Source organism: Dromiciops gliroides, chromosome 5 (assembly GCF_019393635.1).
Source record: "Dromiciops gliroides isolate mDroGli1 chromosome 5, mDroGli1.pri, whole genome shotgun sequence".
Lineage (NCBI taxonomy): Eukaryota > Metazoa > Chordata > Mammalia > Microbiotheria > Microbiotheriidae > Dromiciops > Dromiciops gliroides.
The window spans coordinates 130,976,221-131,003,944 of NC_057865.1; the positions used below are offsets into that span (position 1 = coordinate 130,976,221).

Below are 27,724 nucleotides of genomic sequence, written 5' to 3' on the forward strand. Positions count from 1 at the left end.
GAGTTCCAAATTTTTCTCCCTTCCTCCCTTCCCTCCCCCATCCCCAAACCAGCAAGCAATCTGGCATAGGTTATACATTATAATCATATTAAACATATTTCCATATTAGTAATGTTGTGAGAGAAGAATGAGAACAAAAGGGAAAAAATACAAGGAAGAAGAAACAACAGTAACAAAAAAATAACAAAAGTGAAAATAGTATGCTTTAATCTGCATTAAGACTCCATAGTTCTTTTTCTGGATGTGGAGAGCATTTTCCATCATGAGTCTTTTGGCATTGTCTTGGATTATTGTATTGTTTAGAAGAGCTAAGTCTATCACAGTTGATCATCATATAATGTTGTTGATACTATGTAAAATGTGCTTTTGGTTCTGCTCATTTCACTCAGCATCAATTCATGTAAGTCTTTCTAGGTTTTTCTGAAATTTGCTTGCTTATTATTTCTTCTCAAATACCCCCACCCCCCACCCCTGGTCCCCTTTGAGTCACTGAGGCTTCCCCAGGGTCATACAACTAGTAAGTGTCAAGTGTCTGAGGCTGGATTTGAACTCAGGTCCTCCAGAATCATCCAGGGCCTGTACGTTATCTACTGTGCCACCTCTGCTTATCATCTCTTATAGCACAATAGTATTCCATTACATTCATATACCACATTTAGTCAGTTTAGTCATTCCCCATTTGATGGACATCCCCTCAGTTTCTAATTCTTTGCTTCCACAAAAAGAGCTGCTATAAATACTTTTGTACATGTGGGTCATTTTCCTTTTTTTATTATCTCTTTGGAATATAGACCTAATGGTGGTATTGCTGGGTCAAAGGGTTAAATTGGTATTTTTAATTAATTGTGTTTTCTATGCTGATCACAGTACCTGGCACATAGTAGGAATTTAATAAATACTTAGCAATTAGGACTAGAGTATCCTCTTCAAAGAGTACTGGAGGAGTATAAAAAAAACAAGGCATCCAGGCAGAAATAAACCATTTATGTACAAACTAAATAATGATTTTTAAAGTAAATAAAACACAAGGACAGTATAAGCAAGATAATACCCCCAAATCCTCAACACCTAACATAACATTTCTCTTAGTTGCCCTCTGCAGTAATCCAGAAATGATGTTAAGGGTTCCTAAGGGATCCCCTAAACGTGTCTCTTTGAGTTGCCATATTTTCTAGAAACACCAAAGCCAGAGCATGCAGGAGGCCCTGAATGTGTCAAGGACAAAGCCCATTGACCTACTAACAGCATTCATCTTGAATAGCATTTTGAGATGGGACAATTAAGCCACCAATAGTCTATCTGTTAATGATGTTTAACAAAAAACAAGTGGTTTATTAACTTGGACTTTTTTTTCTTTCAGGCACGAAGGAAGGAGGTATTTATTCAGGAACGATATGGAAGGTTTAACCTAAATGACCCATTCCTGGCTCTGCAGAGGGACTATGAAGCAGGTGCCGGTGATGCAGAGAAACCAGTTTGTACCAACCCCCTTTCCATTTTGGATGCTGTCATGGCTCATTGCAGGAAGATGCAGGCGAGAATGTCCACACAGCTGGCTGCCGCAGAAAACAGACAAAAGAAGGTACTTTCACTACTAAGTCACTCTTTTTAAAATTCTCTATTTTCACACACACACACATACACACACACACACACACACACACACACACACAGTTTAAACATTCACTTTCAACTACTAGTTCTCTTGTCTCCATGCAAACCAGAAGTGGTAAAGATAATAGACTTCAAGTGATAACACTCCTGAAAGATAACAGATGGTGGTATTGTGTATATAGGCACTGAGAATAAGCATCGGTTAAAGGAAACTGAGCTCTCTCATGCCATCATTTATGGAGTTCAGATGTAGCATTTGCATCAGGATAGAACAACCTTCTAGTGGTATATTTTGTTTTCAAAGCCAATTTTTAAGTTAGCTCTCTCTGCTCTGGTACATGTTAGAAACTAGTTTCACATAATATTCATTTTATTTCTTTTCATAAATGTCACCTAATGACAAAATCCATAGCTCACAATGTTTGTAGAGGATTTCTCAGCTTATTTTTTTTAATCAACACATTACAAAAATGCATTTAGTAACTATAGTACTATTAGAATAGAGGAAACTCTGATTTAAAAAGCTATAATATGCAAAGCTCTAATGAAGATATGGAAGGATTGACCCTTAGCCTCTGAAATCCTGCTGCTAACCTACCATTTGAGTGCAACTCCCTGCCTTAGTTGTATTTATCCATATGGAAAGGAATATGTAATAGGCCACAATAAGTTCTGCTTTATGCCCAAACTCTCCAGTAATAGCTAAGGTACGGTACAGATCCTGATATTCTTCTTAACTGACAAATAATGGCAGCCAAGGCCTTGAAAGTTTCTTTAGTATTGTTCATTATGATCAATTTTAGGCCCCTCCTGGTCTATTCCCTGAGGTAACTAAAACTGAAAGCAAGCATTCTGTATTTTTAGATAAACGGCAAGAGTGAAATAGAAATCCTGGAGACATTTTTGCAAATCCAGATTTCATGAAATGCCTTTTTTTATACAGAAATTACATAACTGCTGAAGTAGTTATATTCTGAGTTGCAGGTCTATTCCGTACTACTTTCTCTGCTTTGCCTTTCTGATTTAAATAACTTAGCATCATAGTAACTAGCTAGACCCCTGGACTTACCACCCACCTTCTATCCTAGTTTTCAGTCCCAGATCCTTCCCCTCCCTTCCCCATTTGCTGCTCCCATTCTTGTCCCTGCTGTGTTAGGGGACAAATTCAAGAAACATGCTTTCTCATCGTGATATGTACCTGACTGATTGCTCATATGAGTGAATGAATGAATAAAAAGCAATTATTAAGTACCTATAATATACCAAATACTGTGCTAGGTCCCGTGGGTGGAGGGTAGCATATAAATACAAAAATGAAGCAATCTCTTCTCCTATAACATGTTTATTCTAATAAGGGGAAGAAATACATGTAGGGAAATGATGACAGAGAAAAGGTTTTCAGTCTGGAGAGTTATAGGAATGCTGAATAAAGACAAAATAATCAAGTACCATTCCCATTGAGAAGCAGAAATTGTATTTGTTCTATTACCATTCAAAGGGGCTTGGGGGTTTTGTGGGCATAGCAGAGAGGATAACAAGATCTGTAGATTGGACGGACAGGTGGGATGTAAAGCATGGTCCAAGGTGAGCTAGTATACCTGGGTTGGAAAAGTTTATGCTTCTTCAGGACATTGTAGCCCTAGGGAAGAGCATCAAAGCTAAGTGGATTATCCATAGTAGGGGAATGGTCTCAAGAAGTTGGGTCTGAAGGGTCACTGGTTCAAAGCAGCTGTCATGGTACCTGAGGTGGATCACTGGATGGGATCCAATGAACACATCTGTCAGCCTTTCCTTTGTACTTATTACTCTCTGCTACTTATCAGGATAAGATGATGATTTATACTACTTATTTGATTTTTTAAGTTCCTAGAGGGCAGGTTTGGCATCTTTTTCCGTTTCTATTTCCTCATCTCCTGTATGTGTTACGCATAGTAGAGGCTAAATATTTGCTGAACTGAATATTCATGACCCATCGCTAATATAGACACTGCTTTGAACCACCACCATTTCTCTGTCATTGATTCTCTAATCTGCAGTTCACCCTCACTGCTTTATAATTGCTTTTAAAGTAATTTCCTTCACAACTGATAATTAATTCTTGGGAAAGATGGAGACGATGACATATAAATTCCTCTGAATTTAAGTCTCTATATTCTCATCTTCTTCCCTTCCCCACCCCCACCCCCTTCTATCATCTAGTTTTATTTCCCAGGAGCTTTGGGTCAGAATTTTTCTTTTATTATCTTTGTGGGCCCACTCAATAGCTATACTCTAAAAACCTATCTTCTGCTACTTGAGAGAACTCATGCCCTACTTTATCTTCCTGGGCTTTTTCAGCTTACATTGTTTTTTTCAGACATTCCTTTGTGCCTGTAAGGATATATTCCCAGTTTTGAAGGTCTCTTCTCTCCCCCTGCCCCTTCCCCCCACCCCCACCAGCCCTCTAGCCTAACCATTAATGGCTTCTTTTCCCTCTAATTCCTCTCTCCACTTTCATTAAAGTTACCACTTAATTACTCTTGGACAGATCCATCGACTTTTCTGCTTTCAGCAAGAACTTTCATACCACTGGTCACCTTTTCTCCTTTAAAGCCTTTTGTGTCTTGGTTTCAAATATATTAATTCTTTTATTTGTTGGGTTGTCTTTTTCGAATGATAAATGTTGAGTAACTGAGATTTAGTTTTGAATTCTTTTCTCTCCTGATCTACTTTTAGTGGTAGCTCATATGCTTGCATAGTTTTAGCTACTAGCTATGATGGATGAGCCCCATTTCCTCTATTGACCAGTCATTCAGTCTTTATTCTTGTAGTTTTTGTTGCCTGGAGCACATCTCTACTTACATCGAATCATTGGATCATAGGCATAGAACCAGAAGGGACCATAGAGGTTGTGTGTGACACTATACCTTTAACTTCTCTCAATCATTAACCCCACCCCACCCCCAATTTATCTGTTGCTACCTATGCTGTTTGAGCTATTGCTTGCTAGTCTTACATTTTTGTCTTCCTATTCCCCTCTCCATCATCTCTTCTCTTTTCAATTTCTGGCATTTTTCTTCTATAGTATTCATGGTACTCCTGTAAAGTCCTCCTCCAGTGTCCAGGCACAGCATGGAGAGGAACCTTGGCCTCTTTAAAGATTATGCCAACAGAATGTAAGCTCTACTAAGGAGTCCTGCCAAACTAGGAAAAACTTCTGGGAAGGGACCCAGTGATACATTATACTTGGTGGCCAATCAAGGAACGTAGTTGCTAGATTAAGAGAAGTCCATCACTTTCGTATCCTCAGTAGTTCCTAAAGGCCTTATATGAAAGTGTTGCTTTTCTGTTTTATTGTTTGTCCTTTGTTCTCAAAGAGGACTATGATATTGGGAGGTGAATTGGATTTAAGTGAGGGAGACCTATGTAAAGTCACCAGCTTCATTCTCTCCTCCAAAGCCATCTCTGTCCAGTGGCAAGATATACATCAGAATGACTAGAGATGGCCCTGAATGTTTGAGGCAATGGGGGTTAAGTGACTTGCCCAGGGTCACGCAGCTAGTATATGTCAAGTGTCTGAGGTCAGATTTGAGATCAGGTCCTCCTGACTCCAGGGCCGGTGCTCTATCTACTGCCTTGTCTGATTGCCCATATTAAAGTGTAGAAGGTGGAGGGAGTACCTACACTGTTTATAAAGTTATGGATTTTTGAAGTATATAAATACTTATGGCATCTATTGTTTTCTTTTCATTTCCATACCTGCCACCTAGACTTTCACCAATCTCTGCCCAGATTGGGTGATCATTTCCTCTCTTCTCTGCTCTGAGTTGTTTCTGTGTTATAGGCATTTTTAGTACTTACTAGACACACACACACACACACACACTTTCATCCTGAAAGTATTTTCTTACTGTTGTATCATTAACAATCTAACATATATAAGTACAGACAAAAATTTCTTATTAACCTCACAATTGTCTGGCTCTCTCTTTTCTCCTCCAGTTAGGAAAAACATTCTTCTGACATCCATTTGCTTTCTTGATTAATTAAATCATCTAGTCCATCCTCCCCCTTCAGGCAGATACTGTTATAATGCTCATTTTATAGATGAGCAAAAGTTAAATGACTTCCTAAGGTCCCATAGATAAAAGAAATGGATTGGTACTAAAATCAACCATTCTGTGTCCTTGTATAGTATTGGATACTATACCACACTGCCAAACATGGCTTCCTTCCCACTGCTTGTCCACAAATATAGCACCAACACAATACTCTTCTCTTCCTCCACACACTACCCTCCCTCATCACTAACTCTCATTTTAATCACGCTATCATAGCAGAAAAGCTTTAGTCCGCCCATATACTTGTGCATTTGGGGCTACAGTTATTAATGTGTGAATACTTATGTAAATTTTAGAACAACTTGATATCTCATTCTTTTTAAATAGTTAAGTTCCTTCAAGTATAAGGACCAGGTATTCAAATTCCTTTATCACTTTCAAAGGGTATAATACTTGATACATAGCCAACATTCAGTCAAGGTTGACATTGACAGCCTAGAAAAATTTGGAATAGTTATATTAACATATTAACATGATAACGTATTAATATGATTATAGTTTCTTGGTAAGATTCTGTCACTACTGTAGTCTCTTCTGCCCACTGACATTGAGTTTGTCTCACTGGGCTTTGCTCTAATTCCTAGGAAGATATTCTAAGGTCAGTTAACTCTAGTAACACTTAATTAGAACAGAGAATGAATTTAATGTAGCACAAAACCACACAAAAGAATAATAATGGGAAAATGTTTTCAATTTTAATAATAAGATCATCAATGAAAGGAAAAGGATGATTGAAGAAAACTGAAAGGAAAAGCTTGAATTACATTTGGGTCTTGTTTTATCCTTATGCTCTCTCTTTTTTTGAACTTTGTTATCTTTGACTTTCCTCCATTTGCTCAAGTTTTTGTATATGGTCTTCTTTGTGGCATATAAACTTATTACATATATAAAATTTGAATTTTGTTCTTGTTGCTGTTCAGTTGTGTCCAATTGTTTGTGACCCTATTTGGCGTTTTCTTGGCAAAGATGGTTTACCATTTCCTTCTCTGGCACATTTTATAGATGAGGAAACTGAGGTAAACAGAGTTAAGTGACTTGCCCAGGGTCACAGAGCCAGTAAGTGTTTGAGGCTAAATTCGAACTCATGAAAATAAAAATTGCATGATAATTTTGTTGTATATTTGAAAGGATTAGCAAGTTGTGCCTAGTAGATTTGCAGTTTCATGTACAGTCATCTTTTTTATTGTACTATGTTATGTTATGGAAATACTTGTTTTATTCCATAAATTAAAAAGAAAATAAAAAAAAGAAAAGGAATCTTCTGATTCTAAGTCCAGTGCTTGGGCTACCTAGCTGTCCCTTGAATTGTTTCACAGCTGAAGAAAACAGGTTTGGCATTCTGGTAGGCTGCTGGATATTTATTGACCTTCCTTTATGAGAAGAAATAATCATAGTTAACATTGAAATAGTGCTTTACATTTTGCAAAGTACTTTACCTATATTATTTAGTTTTATTCCCAGATTATGAAATATATACTTAGATTATCTCCATTTTACAAATGAGGAAACTGAGGCTTAAAGCATACGTGACTTGCCATGGGTTACACAGCTACTAAATGTCTGAGGTAGAATTTGGACGAGAGTCTTTTTGACTCCAAGCCCAGTACAGTATTTATTATGTCACCTAGCTGCCTCAGCAAAGTAATAAGGTCAGAAATGTTATATGTGCTTCCTTTAAGTACTTAGAAATTACTAAACTGTTACAGTGGTGCTTCCTCATAGCAGCCTGGTAAGCCTAATGGATAGAGCATTGGGCCTGAGGTCAGGGAGACCTGACAGCAAATTGTGGCCTCAGGTAGTTAATAGCTGTGTAACTCCTGACAAGTCCCTTAACCTCTGTCTGCCTCAGTTCCCTTAACTATAAACTGGAGATCTTAGTAGCACCTACCTCCCACGGTGGATGTGAGGATAAAATGAAATCATTGTGAAATGTTTAGCACAGTTCCTGGCACATAGTCGGGGCTTAATCACTGTTTATTTCCTTCTTTCTTTCATCCCTTATTAAAGCATAATGGAAATGATTCTTCAGTTTTTCCTTTTCAGAGGACTTTAACATCTCTAGGAAAAGATTGACTTTACTACACTGATTATTAAAGACTTTGTTTCTTTTAGCTTCTAGTGTCATGTTTGCACATATACAAAAACCTACAGAAATATATTTAGGGGACAGGGCCAGATTTTGTTTACCTTAGGACTGAGTGAAGATAACAAAGGGTGCACTTCTGCCAAAAGAAGTATCCTGGGAACTTAAAGAATCCTATAATGCAGTGGTATCATAAAGTGCTATCCAATGAAGTTTGGCAAATTCATACAAATTTTACTCTAGACTTTTCAAAACCTCTACAAAGCCTTGTAGAAAACCACTTAAGTCTCCAGAGGTTCTTTAAAAAATTCCCACAAACCACATTGACAAGATCCAGTGCATTTCAGCTGATGTCACTAAAACTTACTTTGTGTTTCTTGGATTTAGTGCATTTCAATTATGTTCTTAAAATTTTAGATGTACTATTTTGTAAGAACTTATTTTTACTGGCTTTCCAAGTTGTACAAGGCACTGTGCCAGGAACTAAGGATCCAAAAAATGCAAAAAGGACATTGTTCCTGCCTTTGAGGAACTTGAAGTCTAATGGGGGTAGGAAAGACCATGTACACAGATAAATGATAAAAGGTGAAATGTAATAGAGAAAAAGAATGATTTCTCCCTGGAATCAAGAAAGACTTCATGGAGGAATTGTTTTCTGAGTGTCCCTAAAAGACTTTAATAGCTGGATATGATAAAGCATGGAGGACGGCTATGCAAATGTATGGCAGTGAAAAAAATAGAAATAAGATTGTGTAATAGCAGTCCAGTTTGGCTTGAATTTACTTTGGAACTAGTTGAAATTAGGTTACAACAAGGTATCTCCTGTTCACATATCATGATCATTCAAGATTCCTTGGGAGATATAACAGAAATAACCCTGCTTAATGACCCTCTGATAATAAAAGTCAGATGAGGCATAAAATGGAAAGATGCTTATTCATCAAGGGTATTTACTACTCAGATGGTGGGGATCCAGTGTCCAGTTCAGGACAAGGAGGAATTTCCAGCGGATTGTGAGGCCCTCTGAATGTTATTTGTACATGACATTGTGTTGATAGCATCAAGCACCAGGGCGTTGCAAAACCACTTAAAAGAGATCTATAGGGGCAGCTAGGTGGCACAGTGAATAGAACACTGGCCCTGGATTCAGGAGGACCCGAGTTCAAATCTGGCCTCAGACATTTAACACTTACTAGCTGTGTGACCCTGGGCAAATCACTTAACCCCAATTGCCTCGTGCGCGCGCACGCACACACACACACGCACACACACACACAAAACAAACAAAAGAGATCTATAATCATTTAAAAGTCTTTGACCTGTTTGTCCATCCATACAAGAAAGACCAAATGGATGAAGAATGTCTATTGCCCATATTCCACATTACATCTGAATAGATATTTTCCTGAGTTTTCCAATAGATGATCAGTGATCTGGGCCCAGAGTTGAAAAGGAGGAGATGAGCAGCCTGGATTGTTTCCCAGAAATGGCAAAGCACTTTAATAAACCACAGATTTTCTTTAACACATCATCGGCCATTTAAAAATACATTTTTTTTTTACCAGTTTTACTTTATAGCAATGAGACCTAAAACACTACTGCCTTTGACATTTTAAAGATAAGCAACATGCAGAGGGCAGTGGAAAGATATATGATGGGTATGAAAAGACTGTAGCATCTAACCAGTGAGGAATTCTGAAGAATTAGAATCAAGAATGTCATGAAAGAATTGAAATGAGTTCAAATGAGATATTTTGCAAAGCACTAGCACAGTGCCGGGCACATAGTAGGCACTTAGTAAATGCTTAGTCTCTTCCTTTCCCACTGAATGACAGAAAAAGAAGATGGGCCAGTCATGTGGTAAGAGGGAAGAATGACAGGCGGATGGACTGAGTGTTCCTCTGGTACTCTCATGATGTTGAGAGTAAGTGATGAAGACTTCAAGTGCATTAGGTGAGCCCTCTGTGATAAACTTTTGGGAAGATATTGACAGGAGTTGCATAGGATGGGCAGGCATGGATTGGTTGTTATCTGCATCTTTAGTAGGAACTCCTCAGTAGTCCTAGTATCTTTAAGTGATAAATGATTCCAAAGATCAACATCTGAGAGAGTAATACAGGAAAAAGAAATCTTTCACAAGGTAATTCCCACAAATGAATAAGAAGATACAACAGCATGACAGGTTGTCCATTGTATTTGCCTCAGCTGCCAGGGTTCAGGAAGAGTCCTGCATGTTTATTTGCTTTCCATTTATCATTTCTACTACAGACCCAACACTCAGGCTCAGGGCTTCCTGGTGTCAACCCTACTCACTGCCTCCAATACAGACTCTAAGCTAGAGATCTTCCTCTGAAGGCTAAGGGCTCTGTGGCTACTGATGGCTCCTTGATCATGGTCTACACTCTGAATGACACACTGAGGTCCCAGAGTTCCACCTAACAATGGTTCTAGCTCACCATCCACTCTCTAGCCCTCTGTTCTGAGGGTTTTCCTGGCAATGGCTCATGTAGCTTTAGAGCAAGAAGTTTGAAGGTAACAAGTGGGGTATACCCTAATCGATAATATTTAGTAGAGACGTCCCATAGAAGTAACTCAGCTACAGCCTTCCAACTTTCAAAGGGGAAAGTTATGAAGTTACGCTTCATTATGGTGGGGGGTGGGGCACAACATGAGGGAGAAGAAAGATACTGAAGAAATGAACCTACAAAGGGAGATTCCAATTAAAATAAAGAAATACTAGGTGTTAAGAAAATCCCAGGATTAAGTTCCAGAAGAAGAGAAAAATTATTTGTAGACCCTCAGAAAATAGAATGAATGGTCTACAAGAAACTTCAGTGTAAAAGAACAGAACACACACACACACACACACACACACACACACACACACACAACCTGAAAGAAAAGCTAAGGAATGGAATGAGAGGTTTTGGTGAAAAAACAGGAACTAGAAAACACATTAGCATAATACTATAAACCTTGAAAAAGAGAATGGAGGGAATCAATTTTAGGATTTCAGTGATACAACTAGAAATACTAAATCTTAGTTAAAAAAACCAGGGAAAGGCAGACTGTCTAAAAGGTATGTAAAACAAAATACCCAGATAAGATTGTTCAAATAATTATAAAAGAAAATTATCAGAACCAAAGTGCTAGATTAAATTGATAGATTCCCAGGTCAATAACAGAGAACCCCTCCCACCCAAAAAAGGTAGTGCATTTAAGAATATAATTGCCAAACTCCAGGGTACCCCAGGTTGGAAAAGAAAGCCTACAAATGGAAGAAATTGTAGGACTATGCATCAAATACAGAGAAAGTAAAGAATTGAGAAGGATATGCAAAGAAAAAAAAGTCAAAAGATCTGCATCCAAGAATAACTTATCTTGTAAACCAAATCATAATATACAAATGGGTGGGAAGCTAGCTTTTTAAAAAATAATAATAAACTTTTTTTAAGTTTGGAGTTCCAAATTCAATCTCTCCTCCCCATCCCCCTCCTTGAAGTGGTAAACAATCAAATATAGGTTATGTATGTGCAATTATGTAAAACATTACCATATTATTCATTTTGTATAAGAAGACTTGAATAAAAGAAAAAATGAAAGGAAATGAAAAATAGCATGAAAATGGTCTATGTTCAATCAATATCAGTTCTTTCTTTAGAGATGGATAGTATGCTTTATAATTAGTTCTTTGAGATTGTTTTGGATCATTGTATTGATAAGAATAGCTGTCATTCACAGTTCCTCATCAAGCATTACTGTCACTTTATACAATGTTCTCCTGGCTCTGCTCACTTCACTATACATCAGTTCATATAAGTCTTTCTAGGCTTTTCTGAAATCATCCTGTTTTTCATTTCTTATAAGGAGGATAACTTTTAAAAAATTTGATACCTTCCACATATTCCTTTTGAAGAAAACAGAACTGGACAGGATCTTTAAGTGGCAAATTCAATGGGAAAAAATACTTTAGATACTTGTGCTTAGAGACTGGTGCAAAGTGAAGAAAGGAAAATGAAGAGAATAATATACTCAGATTATAACAATATAAAGGAAAACAACATGAAGATTTCATAATTCAGGCTAATGACTAATCTTGATTCTGGAGGACAGATAATGAAACATTTTCCTTCTCCAGTTGTGTGGTTGCAAAGAATGTGGAATGCTATATCTGTGGTCACATAGGATTGATGGTATTCAATTTTTTTTTTGCTGAATTATTTCTCTATATTATCAGAGAGAATTCCTTGGTAGTGGGAGATGTTATTGGGAAATAATGGTGATACAAAACAAAACAAAAAAGCATTAATATTTTTCAAGAAAATGCCACTATAAAAGAGTTATAACAACTCTAACTCTTACAACTATTTGAATTAGTTGTTGACTCTGACAAATGACAAGCATATGTATAATTGACTGTGATTTTTTGCCATTTCTTTGACATTTAGAACAGACCTAAAAAATATTTACTACTAAAAGGTCATCAGAAGAGCCCAGAAACTACCACATACAACAAACACTTGATCTCTTGGTCAAGAGGAGAAACAGAACTTAGTGTAATGGTGTTTTAGAATATGTGCCCATTGGAAGAAACATTAAGGAAGAAGATTGTTGAGGATTACAAACGGCAACATTTCATGAAATGGAGAAAGTAGTGAATATAACAAGCCTTACAGGGGTTTGGCACAAGATCTAATCAGGCACAAGATCACCTGAGAATATTTATAGATGAAACTGGAAGAAGAGCAACAAATAGATATAAAATAGTTCTTCCAGCATTTCCATGGCATTTTTTTAAAATCAGCATTTCCATGGCATATTTCTTATTTAATGAGGACGGGATCATTAGATTTCACCTCTGTAACTGATACTATGAGTAGGATGTATGAATAAGCTGAAATGGCATTCAGTTCAGGAAAAGTTGCTAGACCAGATCATATACGTGTAGCATAAATAAATTCTAGAAGTAACACAATTTAAAAATTAGAAGTAAAAATTCTTTTAAAAAGCATGGATGGAAAGAATTAGTTGACCTGGATCCAAAGTTGTTTCTTGGTCCAAAATCCATCTTTTTAACAGTCACATATTCCTAGTGGTGCTAAATGAATACAAATAATGGAACATCATTATAGCTGAAGAATTAAAAGAAAGTGGGCCAGTCAGGTAGTGAAAGTGAATGATGAACAACTGATATCTATAATATACTAACAACAACAACAAACCTTTGAAGACAGCCCTCATTACATTGGGTAGATAGGTTCTCTGTGGATGCTTTATTCAAAGACAGACAAGAATTTTTAAAAAGTAAGTATAGGTGGGGTTTGCTTGGTACTAATAGAATGCATGCCTACACTGATGAGATCACAAATCCATTGAAATGAAATATAGATTGAAAATAGAGACTGGAGGAAAGGAGACCAGATATGATGTTCTCCCAATAGCCTTAAGTGAGAGGTGACGAGGGCCCAAAGCACTGTGTTACAGTATGATTGAACAGAAAGGGCTATTAGAATTAGAAATGACTTTAATGTTTCTCATCTATATGGGTAGAAGTATGGCGCTGCCCTCAAGAAACATGAAGATATTAGGAAGAGAGGCAGATTTAGTTGAGGGGCCGGGGAAGATAATGAGTATGGTTTGGGACTTTGAGTTTGAGGTCATAGCAGAACAACATGGTGGAGTTAGAGATAGGGGATTTGAGCTGAATGGATATAATTGGTCTTTCTAGAGATAGATGTATTAATCACCTGCATAAAAATTTTATTTGAAAGGGAATAAAGTTACCAAAGGATAAAGTGTAGCAAGAAGAGAAAGAGATGCTAGGACACTAAGGCACACACATTGAGGATGACAGCAAAAGAAGGTGAGTATCAGGTGTCACTCATGTAGAAGGTGTGGGGACCAATTTTTAATTGGAGAGTCCTAGCTAAGCGGCTCCAATATTGGGACAAGGAAGGAAACCGGCAGCCTCCCTCAAAACAGAACAAGATTTATTTTTAACAAGAAAGAACTTAAAAAAAAACACAAACAGGATCAGTAGGATCAAGGGAAAGGAAATAAAAATGGGGAAAGGGAAATTATAATACCTGAAAAATACCACTGCCCAGGAATCAGCTGAAAATAAGCAGCAGAACGCCTGTCGCTTTCCAGTTTCCACCTAAAATGCCCAATTCTCCTCCCCCAAACCTAGAAACACCCCACACAGTCCCAGCCAATGGGATGGCCTCTCTGACAGTCACATGACTGCCCTCACTAGGCTTCCAATCATGATTTTGCCAGGCCCACGTAGGCATTCGTCGAGTGGTGATGATGTGAGGTGCCAGAGCCCTGGCAATGGCTACAACCAGTGGGTGGAGCACCGTGCGGTTTGCGGAGCCCCAGGCCAGTGCTGGCCGAGGCATGAAAACCTCAAATAACAATTCTTTACAAAGGACAACCAAGGGAGAACACTGTCAGAAGGCAATGGAAAAGAGAACAGACAGGAGAAAGTGGAGTATCACAGAAGATAAGGACTGAGAACAGGTCATTGGTGACATTGGAGAGAGAAGTTTCAGTAGAGTAGTGGGGCCAAAGCCAAATTGCAACGAGTTGAAGACTGGTTTGGATGGTGAAGACATAGAGCCAAGAAGACTGAGGTATCCTTTCTAGAGAAAGAGAAGAGATATAAAACAGTAGGTGGAAAACTAAGAGAGATGTCTGTAAGACAACAACTGATTGGATGGTTGGAGCTGGGGGAAAGGAAGACTTCTCTAAAAACAAAATTTGCCTGCTCATTGTTGCCTGAAAGAAAAGACTCAACCTGTACATTTTCATTTTTATTTGAATTCTAAATAAAGATGTTTAGTTACTATTCTGGAATACTCAAATTAGGAAAATCTAATGATACATTAATTTCCTTCTTGCAGCCAATGCCAAAACGAATGGTTGGGAAAGTAAAGGCCTTTTCATCTGCTAATGAAGAGTCTCCTTAACCGAAGCTTTGCATTCTTCTGCTATCATTCCAGAACATTTACCTTGAACTCTGAGTTGACTGTCTAGCTTTAAGGCATGATCATCCATATGTGCCTTTCTGTTGAGACTCCTAAGGTTAACACCTTTGGGGGGGGGGCGGTGTTGGTAAGTAGTGCTAACATTTATACTGCAGTTGATTTGGGAATGAACCGAGACTGTTAATTATCTGGGAACTTTGTCCTTAACCTTCTAGGTATTTGTCAGTAACCTAAAGTTTTGCTACTTGGTTTTTCTATTTCTTTAATATGTGAAAAATACCTACCCTCCTTTCTATCCTTTAGGAAGTAAAGGGCCTTGAAAACAATGTTTTCAAATAAGAAGCCAAAAGCAGCATTCATTTTCTGCAGGGAAAGAGCTAACAATAGTTTGGTGTATCAGATACAGCTTTTCCTCACTGATAGATCTATGTAAGTAGGTCAGTTGCATGATAGAAATTCTTTGTTTTTTCATTTATAAAGCATATTTTGCCACCCCATTTAAATAAGAATGCCTTATCCATTATATTGATTTGTATTCATTGTAGTCTGTCTTGCAGCATTCACCTCATAACATCTTATAAAGATTACTGTGGAAGTTTAAATGGAGAAATAGCATTGCACAGAGCCTTTTGTATAACAATGACATTTCTTCACAAAAGTATTTGTGGCATTTTTTTACATAAACAATTGCTTTTAACTTATTCTTAAGACTTTTTTTGTGCAATTCATTGTTATAAATCAGACTTTCTCAAATTGAAGGTTGGAACCCCAAGGGTTCCTTTGAGGGTACAGAGATATCAGCTTCTAGCCCTAAATACTGACATTTGCTGGATAAATGAAGATAGAACAGCTTCTACCTCCTGACCCTTTCTCCTGTATCTCTCCTTTCCATCCCTAAAATCCCTTAATAATAACAATAGGCAGCCTGGGAATGCTGAACTCTGACCTGATTGTCCATAGTACCTATGCAAACAACTGGGCAATTGTTGGGCGGCAGGAGATAGCCAGAATCATAACATAAATACATGCGAATAATAATGAGTTTGTATAATTATTATTAAAAATATTTTAGTTGTGACTTACATTTAAGAGTATTTTTCATGTTTTCCTAGTCTATAAATGGCCACGTCATTTCACATTCTTTAGTTTGACTATAGCTTCTCGTTTGTCTTCCACATTGAGTTGAAATTAATTGGCTTTACATTTACTGCTATATATCCACCTACATAGTTTTCTTTCTTAGTTTTGCAACAGCATGTGTTCAGTGTTCCTCTTCATTCATTTCTCCCATTTTGGCTTTGAGAGCTATTCTTGAAACAACCACCCACTTCGTCCCTTCCAACCAACTTAATATTTATTCTCGCAAATCCTTCTGCAAAATCTCTCTCTTTTGTGAAGGTCCATACCACAAAATCCACCCCAAACCACTACCTAGAAGTAGTTGTGGGCAGACATACATCAGTGAGACATTAACAGTACAGTGAACAAAGGCAATTCTCATCTCCATCTCCTGGCTTTCCTGACTTCCTTCAAATTCCAGCTAATATCCCACTTTCCAAAAGAAACCTTTTCCTTTCCCTCCCCCTTAATGTTAATATCTTCATTCTGAGACTATTTCCAGTTTATCTATCTATCTATCTATCTATCTATCTATCTATCTATCTATCTATCTATCTATCTATCTATCTATTGTCTGTATGTAGTTTTTATATATTGCTCCCCCCCCCCCCCAGCATTCAATTGAGAGCAAAGACTTTGGGGTTGGTTGGTTTGTTTGCTTATCTTTTTATCTCTAGTTCTTTTAACAGGGCCTGGCATCAAGTAGGTGCTTAATAAATGTTTGTTGACTTGACCTGACATTGCAGGCAGCCATATCTCTGAGCTGTGGTTTCATTATACCCATACCTAATGATGTTCTGCATCTGAAGGAAAAAAATTTTTGATACAGATTTAAAGATCCACTGTTGATGTTATAACATTCCTTGCTCCCTCTCTTCATTGAAGTATCCTTCTATGGTGACAAACTTTTTAGAAATACTTTATAGCAGTGACATCAAACTCAAATAGAAATGAGGGGCTACTAATCTATAGGTAAGAATCCCTGAATGCCACATATTGACTTAGGAATGTTATCTGTGTTCTATTATATTTTTAATTTATTTTGTGAAAAATTTCCCAATTATATTTTAATCTGCTTCAGATTGTACTCTGGAGTGTTGAGGGCTGCATGTGGCTCACAGGCTGCACATCTCACAGGCTTGCTAGATAGCATAAACTGAACAGGTTATTATAATGAGGTAGAGCTGTAAGTATTAATCCATACCAAGTTCAATAGTGCTGGCTCTTTGAAAATAGAATGGTAAGCATTTAAAGAAAAAGAAACTAGTTCTTCTAAAATCTCCTTTATCATTCCTCTCAAATATGGCATTGAACTCTGTCACTCACAAACCACATTGTACTGCCTCATTTTGTACTCAAATATTTCTTTCCCCCAACTAGATTTTAATACCCCTGAGGCCACTGACCATGTTTTATTCATCACTTTATCCCAGTACTGTTGTTCATTTTTGTGTTTGTTTATACCCAATGCCAAAAATGCTTTATACTTTTTTAAAAAAATTAGACCAGTTGGGGGCAGCTAGGTGGCACAGTGGATAAAGCACCAGCCCTGGATTCAGGAGGACCTGAGTTCAAATCTAGCCTCAGACACTTGACACTTACTAGCTTTGTGACCCTGGGCAAGTCACTTAACCCTCATTGCCCTGCAAAATAAAAATAAAAACAAACAAACAAAAAGCATTGCTATACTGGCAGTATAGATTGCTCCACTGGAAGCATCAGGACAAAGGTCCTTTGCCCTGTCCAAAAAAAAAAAAAAAATAGACCAGTATAGAGAGTGCCTTATGAATAACTCTCTCTACCTGGACAGCTCTGCACCTTCTCCATAACTTAAAGGCCTAGTGGGTTACATGGCCATTAAGTTAAATGACTTTCCCAGGGTCACACACATAGTAAAGGTTGGACTTGAACCCACTTCTGTGGCACCTGATACTGTGGCCAGCTTTCTATTCATTATGCTGCCCTGCCTTTCACTTTGCACACAGTGAATAGTGAATGAACTACTAGTCTAATTAGTGATAGACCACTACACTTGGAATCAGTGAGACCTGAGTTCAGGTCTGTCCTCAGATATACTATCTGTGTCACACATGGCAAGTCACTTTAAACTCTGCCTCATTTTTTTTTCATCTGTAAAGTGGAGATAATAGTAATAGCATCTACCTTCCAGGACTGTTGTGAGGATTTAGGGAGATAATATTTATAAAGCACTTTGTAAACTTGAAAATGCTATTTAAATACTAATTGTTAACATCATCGTCATCATTCTTGCTTGCTCAATTGCAATAAAATCCCCTCGTTTACTTAAAATGAGGAAATAAGTATTGAATAAATGGAGAAATAATTCCTTTGAAATATTTCTCGGAGGATATATACAAAAATAACAACTGAAATTATTTGATCTGATGCAAATGTCAATAACCTCCTAATATTTTACCAGACAGTACAACAAAGAAAGGTGTTAATGACAGTTGTGAAACGAAGGCACTGTGATCTCTTGCCTCCTATACTCCCTACCTGTATTTAGTTCTTTGTGCCCATGTACTACCACTTGTTCTCTCTGCCCCCCCCCCAATTCAAATTCCCTGGAGGTTGGAATTGGGTGACATATTGATTTCTGTATCCTCAGTGGGAGCAGGGTGTTTTACACATAGGAGGCACTTAATACACATTTGTTAACTTGAATGCTGGTTGATTATTTCTGGGAAAGATAAAATAACACTTCCTAAAATCCCTGAATGTCAGAGGAAGAAAGGATCTAAGCAGTTACCTGGTCTTGGGCTTTGAGAACTGGAGGAAACCTTATTGATCATCTAGGTCCATTTATCATTTTAAGGAAGAGCAAACCAAAGCCTGAAGAGTAAATTCACTTTCCTAATTTATCCAGCTAATTAATGATAGAACCACAACTGGAGCTCCTGCATGCTCTCTCCCAGCCTTGTCTTTTTTCTCTATCATTCTGTAACCTTCATGCTAGAAACAGTGAAAAGAACACACGAATAATGCATACTTCCTTCTACTTAACACATCAAGCTACTCCTTTAAATGTTTGCTAAATGCCGCATGATTGGCGGTGTTGCCTGTTCTTTCAGTTCTCTACAATCAAATGAACAATTGGAAGCTCAGAAAAATTAAATTGTATTAGAAACGGTCCTAAGGTGCATTTCAAGGGATCATCTCCTTACACAACTATTAGCAGGAAAATTGACCTCCATTAATGAGACCCTGTACCTCCAAAAAGGTGACTTCTGGACGTCAACAAAAGACTGATAAACACACATTAAAAAAACAGTGCTAGAAATAGTGACATTGGAGAGTATGTTAAAGGACTAATGTATGCATAGCACTATGGTAGACAAACAAACAGGAAATTAGCTACTGTGTCAACATGAAATAGGCAGAATTGATCATCAACACTTGACTACAGCCCAAATCTCTGTCCTACAAATATACTATCTGCTTTGGTGCTCCCATGACCCTGTTAATAATGTTTGTGTCTAAAGATCCTTCCTCACTTTCACCTGTTGAATTCTGGCCCTCCTTTAAAATACAACTTAGATGCCACCTCTCATATTGAAGAATTCCCCGATATCTTTCCTTGGGCCAATAGATGATGATCTTGCCACCCTCAGAAAGTACTTTATTTGATAACATATCTAAAGCACTTGTCGAGTATACATACATCAATTATATTCTCCTACTAGACAATAAACTATGAGAGCAAGAGGTTTTATCTCCTCTAGTATCTCTCTAGCCCAGCATTCTTCACACAGTTATCATTTAATACATGTTTGTTTAAATGAAATTGAATCATCTACAAGAAGTCTTTCTTGTACACTCAAATGATGTATGATACCGTACTCTAGGAGGTTTGTAGAGTTCAATAAGATGGGATCCTGGATGGTGAGGAACCCTTAACTAGGGTGAGGGTAACCTACAGCTTCAAGCCTATTGGTGAATTAGAGGGATATCTACCCCAAGCATGTGAAGACTTCCTCTGGCATGGGCACATGATGAACAATTTGTTCCAATGGCCATAGAGGTGCTTGAAGCGGGCTCTGTGGAACACTTCGAGCTTGGTTAGTCATCAAAGATGACAAAGCCATCTATTGCATTCTGGACCATCTTTGACTTTGGTCTTGCAACTGAATGTCACTTTGATGACTCTTGAACAGAGAGTGAGGCAGACAACTTTGTGATAACTCTGCCTCACTTAAATCCAGTTCACTCGTGAGTCAAGACATCACTCCATAATGTCATTGGGCAAAATGAAGGACAAACAAACTCAAATGGGAAGATGAAGCAGAGACTTTCAATTCTCATTCTCTCTAACTCCTCCTCCTCCTTCTCTCTTTCTCCCTCTCTCCCCCTTTGATTTCATTGCTATAGAATTTTCAGTGAAGAAATATTCTCTATCAATACAGTTCAAGAATAGCTCTGGAATTTTTAATTATAGAGAATTGGCCTGAACAAAGGCAATGATTTGACTAAGGTCACACAGCCAATATGTGTCATAGGTAGGCCATCGGTGCTTCTGCTTTCAATATGTCCCCTGTTAATGGTACAATGACACAGCATGTTGCATTACTATATGCCACCTATTAAGAGATTTTCCTTAGTTGATTATGGCAAAAATTAACTTTGGTGTCATTTGGTAGTTTTTCTTGATCATTTTTATTTTAAAAATTCTAAGTACATAAAAAACCCTCTTTGATACTCTGTTTTTATCCTCCACTTACTTATCCTTTAGTTAATTTTTAAAACTCAAGTAAACTTCAGCTTAAATGAAGACCTTCTATTTGTCCCTATTCAACATAATTTTATTAGATCTAGCTTAGTGTTCTTTTTGCATCCAGGTTTTGTCCTCCAGGGTGTTAGCTATCCCTCTCAGTTTTATATTGTGTATAGACTTTGATAAGCATGCCTTGATGTTTTTATCCAAGAAATTGATAAAAACTTTAAAACAGCACAGGGCTAGGCATAGACTGCTGGTGCACTCTACTGAAAACTCCCCACACACCCAAATTTGACACAAAACCATTCATTGTTACCTTTTGAATAGATCCAGTATTCTTTCTGGTTGACTTGGCAGTCAGCTACAACCCGCCTGACTTTGATTTGTAGTGTGGTGGAAAGAATACATGATTTCTGAAGGTCTGGGTTCTCTTTCCAGATTTTGTATTTCCTTGCCATGTGATGGTGTGTGAGTCAGTTGAGAACTGAGTGTGTTTCTTCATCCATAAAATGGGATGATAATATCCATGCCACTTACCTAGCAGGGACATTGTGAAGAAAATGCTTTGTAAATTTTAAAGTGCTATGGAAATGTGAGAGCTTCTTTATTTTTGCTCTTGTTAATCATAGGTCTGTATTCTAAACCAGTTGAGTGGATTGTTCACTCTTTTCCATTTTCCATACCAATATTTTCCTCTAGTGTTGGTTAGAGAATACACATCACATATGCAGTTAACAGGGAAACTCTTTTTTCTAACGTCTCTGTTCCACCAGGTTTACTTTAAAATTATTTGCACGGATATGTGCTAGAACAGTGAGACAGCCTTCAGCTATACTGAGACTATTCTGTAGCCTAAAATGATCAGCTAGACAATGGCGTATATGTTAAATTAAGACAGAAAAATCCTCTGTGTATAGCCACTTTAAAAATTAGGAACAAGAAATACATTCCTGACCTCAATTTTTTGCTTTGAAGTTGCAAGTTAATCTTGTTGGTTTTTTCAGTAGTTACTCCAATAACCAAAAAGAAAAAAAAAACCTAGTCTACCAAAAACAATTTAGACCATGTAAAAAAATTATTCATCTACAACACACACACACAAGTATATAGTCCTTACTACACATTCAGCTGTATGATTTTCTGTACCTTAATTAAAAGTCTACTTTTCACTTTCTTGCAGCTGGAAATGGAAAAGCTGCAATTACAGACACTGGAGCAGGAACACAAGAAGTTATCTGCTCGCCTTGAGGATGAACGTGGCAAAAACAAGCATGTTGTCTTAATGCTGGTCAAGGAGTGCAAACAGTTATCTGGTAAAATCATAGAGGAAGCCCAGAAGCTGGAAGAAGTCATGGCCAGTCTCGAAGAGGAAAAGAAAAAGACAAATCAATTAGAGGAAGCACTTTCTGCAGAGAAACAAAGAAGTGCTGAGATGGAAGCACAGATGGAGAAACAACTCTCTGAATTTGACACAGAGAGGGAACAACTCCGGGCCAAACTTAACAGAGAGGAAGCACACACAACTGACCTCAAAGAAGAGATAGACAAGATGAAAAAAATGATTGAGCAGCTGAAGAGGGGGAATGATAGCAAACCAAGCCTTTCCCTTCCCCGCAAGACAAAAGACAAACGTTTGGTTTCTATATCTGTGGGAACAGAAGGACCTACATCAAGGTCGGTTGCTTGCCAGACCGACACAGTGGTGGATAGTACTGACCATGCTAAGAAGTTGCCTTTGACTGTACCCATAAAGCCTTCAACAGCAAGTCCCCTCGTTTCTGGCAGTGCAAAAGGGAGTGTTTGCACCAATGCCACTTTTGTAAAACCGGTTATTGACAGGCAGTCCTCCTACAGTGATTTGATTGCTCCCCCTACACCTGCTATCCCACCTCCAAGTTCAAACAGAATTGAGGAAAATGGACCAAGTACTGGCTCAACACCAGTTTTACCAAGTAGCACATCCCCCCTTCCCAGTAATGCTGCCCCTCCCACTTCTCCAGCACCAAGCATAGCTTCTCAGAACTATTCACTAGCTTCATCTATGCACAGTTCACATTCACCATGTGCCAATGCATCTTTGCATCCAGGTCCAAACCCACGTGTCCAAGCAGCTAGATTTAGATTTCAGGGCAATGCCAATGACCAGGACCAAAATGGAAATACTACCCAAAGCCCTCCATCAAGAGATGTCTCTCCCACAAGTCGTGACAACCTAGTAGCCAAACAGCTAGCTCGGAATACTGTTACCCAAGCACTGTCAAGATTTACGAGCCCTCAAGCAGGGCCTCCAGTGAGGTCTGGAGCACCCCATCCAGTAGAAGCTGGCACCTGTCCCCCTGTTGGTAGAATGAGTTTAAAGACTCCCAGTGTACCAAGAGTTGACCGAGGAAACCCTCCTCCCATCCCTCCAAAAAAGCCAGGGCTCTCCCAAACTCCTTCACCACCACACCCTCAAATCAAAGTTATTATGGATAGCAGCAGATCCTCTAATTCAGGGGCCAAAGTTGATAACAAACCCACGGCTTCATCTCCTTCCAGTTCACCACAAGGAATTAGGGTAATAAATGAGGAAAACCTCTCTAAGTCACCCTCCCCTCAGCTGCCACCAAAACCAACCATAGATTTAACTGTGGCACCTGCAGGCTGTGCCATTTCAGCCATGGCCACTTCTCAGGTGGGTGCCTGGCCTCCCGAAACCCCTGGACTGAGCCAACCTGCATGTTCAGAAAATCCCCTTGTCATTCCCACCACCATTGCCTGTAGCTCTTCCATAAACCCCGTTAGTGCCTCATCCTGTAGACCATGTGCCTCAGACAGCCTCCTGGTAACAGCATCAGGTAAAGGGATTGAAATATTGCAACCTCTCCTGAGAATGTTTTCTGTCCTGTACAATTGGTCTCTCAGTTGCTTTAACTTCCTTTATGATGTCTTGAAATCTTTCCTTTTGGATTTCAGTTGACATTTGTGATTTTTTTCTCCTCTTTCCTTCTTTTTCTCTTTCTTCTTTTTTTCTTCTTTCATTTATTCCTTGAAGGTTCAAGGATATGGTGATTCATCTTGCCAAATAAAATCTAGTTTTTTCATAAACCTCTTCTTTAAAAACAAAGATCTAAAAATAGTGGTTTGGAGCACACAGAGATAGATGCTTGTTTGGGCACTTGAAACAGTCTGAGAGATGAAAGGTTTTCCTTAACACATATTTATTTTGTAAGCCTTGAGTTTTAGTAGGATACCTTAAGTCAATATATTGACATGTCTTTGAATTCTAAAGGTGGGTTATAATGACACTTTCCACTATTACTAACTAGGCTTTAAAAGAAAATCAAACTAGTTCGGTTTTTATTTATTTATTTGTCTAGGCCTTTAATTTTTATCACTTTAGGAAGCTAATAGTTAGAAAACTCCTTCTACGGATGCAGATTAACAAGTAATAGTGGGGCAGCTAGGTGGCACAGTGGATAAAGCACTGGCCCTGGATTTAGGAGGACCCGAGTTCAAATCCAGCCTCAGACACTTGACATTTACTAGCTGTGTGACCCTGGGCAAGTCACTTAACCCCAATTACCTCACCAAAAAAAAAAAAACCAAACAAACAATCAAAAACAAGTAATAGTATTAAAAACATGGAGGGGGAAAAAAATCCTGGAGGGAATGAGAGGTTAAGAGACTAGTCCAAGGTCCCAAAGCTTGTGTTAAAGGCAGGATGTAAACCCAGTTTTTCCAGACCCTGGGGCCAATTCTCCATAATTTATTTCGGGGGAGTGGGGTGGTATTAATGTCTTTGAGCATTTAAATTTCACCATTCACTTTTCCTTTATGGTAATTTTTATATTTTTTAATAAAGGAAGTTCAATATATTTAGATACCTTTGGTTTAAATTTAGATTATTTCAAATGCTGTTTATCTAACTTGGCACTACATTTTTCCTAATAATTCATCGCAGATGGACTTCTTAATGTTTTAGAATATATTAAGAAAATTACAATTTCTGGACAATTTGTGGGGTTGAAGGAAAGTTAGAGTTCTATCTAGTCCCTTCCAAACTCATTTATAGATTATTATGGGGATTTGGGGGAAAGACTAGGGATAACCAAATGCAGTGCTGGCCTTAGAATCAGAAAGACTTGTGATCATATCTTTCCTCAGCCACTTTCTAGCTGGGTTTGTTTGGCCCTGAGCAAATCAGTTAATCTCTCTGGGCCTCAGTTTTCTAGTTGGATTCAATTGCCTCCAAGGGTCCTTCTTATTCTGTATTGTCTTAGGATGATCCTTTAAGTAATAATAAGGTAATGAGATATTGATTTCTAAAAAGGATATCAAGATTTGTACATCTGAATGAATATTATCCCTTTCAGATTTGGGGTGGCTAAAATATTTAATGCATTGATACTGTTGTTCACTGTACTTTTTGGATGGACTCTGGAAAAATGTCTGCTATTTAGTGATAATCCATAAAAGAAAATCCATCTCTTTTTATGATAGCATATTCCATTTTTGTCCCTAGTCTACATTGCCTGGATTGGTCACCTATGTGGTTCTAGTTGCCCTTTTAGTGTTTCTCAGTATCTAAACTCCTCCTTCCTCCAAGCCTTGAGTATGAAAAATTGCCACCAATGAGCTATACGAAATAAGGTACTAAGACTGTGGGGACAGGTTCCAAAGAGACATTCTGAAGATACTTTGAACAATGGTAGGTAGCATTTTGGGGAGAAGTATATAACTTCTTTTTTTTTTTTTGGCAGGGCAATGGGGGTTAAGTGACTTGCCCAGGGTCACACAGCTAGCAAGTGTCAAGTGTCTGAGGCTGGATTTGAACTCAGGTCCTCCTGAATCCAGGGCCAGTGCTTTATCCACTGCACCACCTAGCTGCCCCTGAAGTATATAACTTCTTAAGAAGCAACATGATCTAGTGGAAAGAGCACTGTTGTAAGAATCAGAGGACCTGGGTTGAAATTCCACCTTTGACGGTTATTAGCTATATGACCTAGAGAAAGTCAGCTTACTCTTCCTTAAGCCTTACTTTGTTGATCTGTAAAATGGCAGGGTTGATCTAGGCAGCTAGGGATCCTTTCCAGCTTTAGAATTAGGATCCTTGAATTTATTTAGCGTGGTGGTAATGGAACTTCTCCTTTGTGTTCTTTGTATATTAAAATCTTTGTGTTTGCTGATAATTACATAGTCTCTCTCTCTATATATCATATATATATATATATGTATACATATATAAAATAGATATAAATAAGTAAATGATGGCACCCCTCACAGCCATAGAAAAATTGCTTAGCTTCCCAAGGTTACTACTTTAAAGGATAATACTCATATATGTTTAATTTTCATAACATAGTTTTCAAGATAGAAGGTTCCTAAAGGGGCATCTAGTCCAACAATGACATGTTACAAGAAGGACATGATGTCTTTAGAGGTTAACTGACTTCCCAAGGTCACATAGGTATTAAGTGTTATAGGCTGGAATCAAACACAGTGTTCTTGCCACTGGACCATATAAATAATCCCATTGCTGTGGCCACATTTTCTACTTTTGCCTGGTCTGTTGTTACTTCTGTGACCCTGGGGGATAGGAAGGATGTGCCCAAGTGGTCCATGATCTGACCTCACACCGTAGAAGTTTGTTCTCTTTGGTTTTGTTTTTTTTAATTAGGTCTCAAGAGCTATAAATCTTTGAGTATTTGTTCTCTAAAAGTGATGACTTTCACTGAGTGGTTGTTAGTCTCTAAAAATGACTTTTGTAAATAATAGGATACAGCTCTGGACTGCAGACATTACCTGCAGTACTTCAGTTCCCCATCCTTTGAAAAATCACCTCACTTATAGCTTATGATCAGAATTTAAAAAGGAGAGGGCCAGAGAAGCAACAGCAGCACTTTAAGATTAGCTGAACTAGTTTTTCCATAGTTGCCCTCTTTTTTTTTCTTTTTTGGTATTCCCAGAAGGACAGGATTGCAAGGCACAGAATGGTAGTCTTTTTTGTGTATTTAGCTCTGAAAGGATGGGAATTACTCTCCTTGCCACCATGCATTATAGGATATAAATCATCCCTTCATGGAGGCTTACTTGAAATTTTCTGTATAAAATCCGGGTTTTCTCTCATACTACCCATATGGGTCAATCCCTTTCTTCAATTCTTTGCTTCAAGAAATAAGGCAGCATAGCTAGCTAGCTTCCTCCAGCCTACTGTTTTAATTAGGGAATATTCTGCCTTTCCCCACTCCCTTCCTGAGATAGTCATGAGCCTTCCAAATACTGCTTATGCTATCATTACTGAGAATAGCTATTCCAGTATACTCCATTACATATTGGCCCTAATTAGTATTTTTAACCTCAGAAGGCCATTTTACAATAGGATATAAAGTCATTTTTATCATATGGCCAGATGAAATAAAACCACAGCATTCCTAATGAACACAGTGTACTACAGATTAATGTAATTCTTTATTAGTAATATTCTCTGGGGAAAATAGTAGAAGCTCTTCTGAGGAGAATGAAAGTTTTCATGGTTCAGGCTCCCCAATAACCATGTATCATTTGACAAATGAACAAATGTTTAAAGAAATTACTACAGGCAGCTGAATTTCCATACCCTTGCCTTTTTTTTTTCCTTTCCATTTTCTTTGGTATTCTATATCTCAATTTAGTTCATTATAATTTCTCTATTCTTTGTATGTGATTGGCTTAGGGATTAAATCAGAAAAAAAAAGGGAATCAATGTGGGCTATGAAATTAACCATCTCCACATTCTGAAGCTGGTGCCAGAAGCTGTTTTCTGTCCTCATGCCCTTCCTCATTGCATGCTTTGCAAGCTTCACGTTTACTAACTTTCCAATATGAAACTGACCTTTCCTAACTCTACTAAAACAGCCTGGAGGAACACAGTACTGTTCTGTCATTTCCTAGATATTTACAAATCAGTTAAGGCCTACCATTTTTTTCAATGTATAGGAATTTTAAATGAAAAATAAACTTTCTGTGGTGGTCTTTTACTTTATTCTTTAGAAGAGTTCCATCTATTCTGTTTCAGTGGGTTTCATTAAAATAACTTAAACATTTAACTACTTTCATAAAAAGT

The 27,724-nt window shown here is 37.9% G+C and overlaps 1 protein-coding gene across 4 annotated transcripts in view; it reads left to right on the forward strand.

The window, feature by feature from the left end:
* CTTNBP2 (cortactin binding protein 2) overlaps window positions 1-27,724 on the forward strand; it is a 211,271-nt gene that overhangs the window by 79,770 nt on the left and 103,777 nt on the right. For 3 of the 4 annotated variants that reach the window (XM_043966829.1, XM_043966830.1, XM_043966831.1), the window contains exons 3-4: window positions 1,361-1,582; window positions 21,821-23,477. In XM_043966829.1, coding sequence (XP_043822764.1) covers window positions 1,361-1,582; window positions 21,821-23,477 — 1,879 coding nt within the window. Of the gene's footprint in view, window positions 1-1,360; window positions 1,583-21,820; window positions 23,478-27,724 lie in introns of those variants that run through there. The other variant, XM_043966832.1, reaches the window with a different exon arrangement.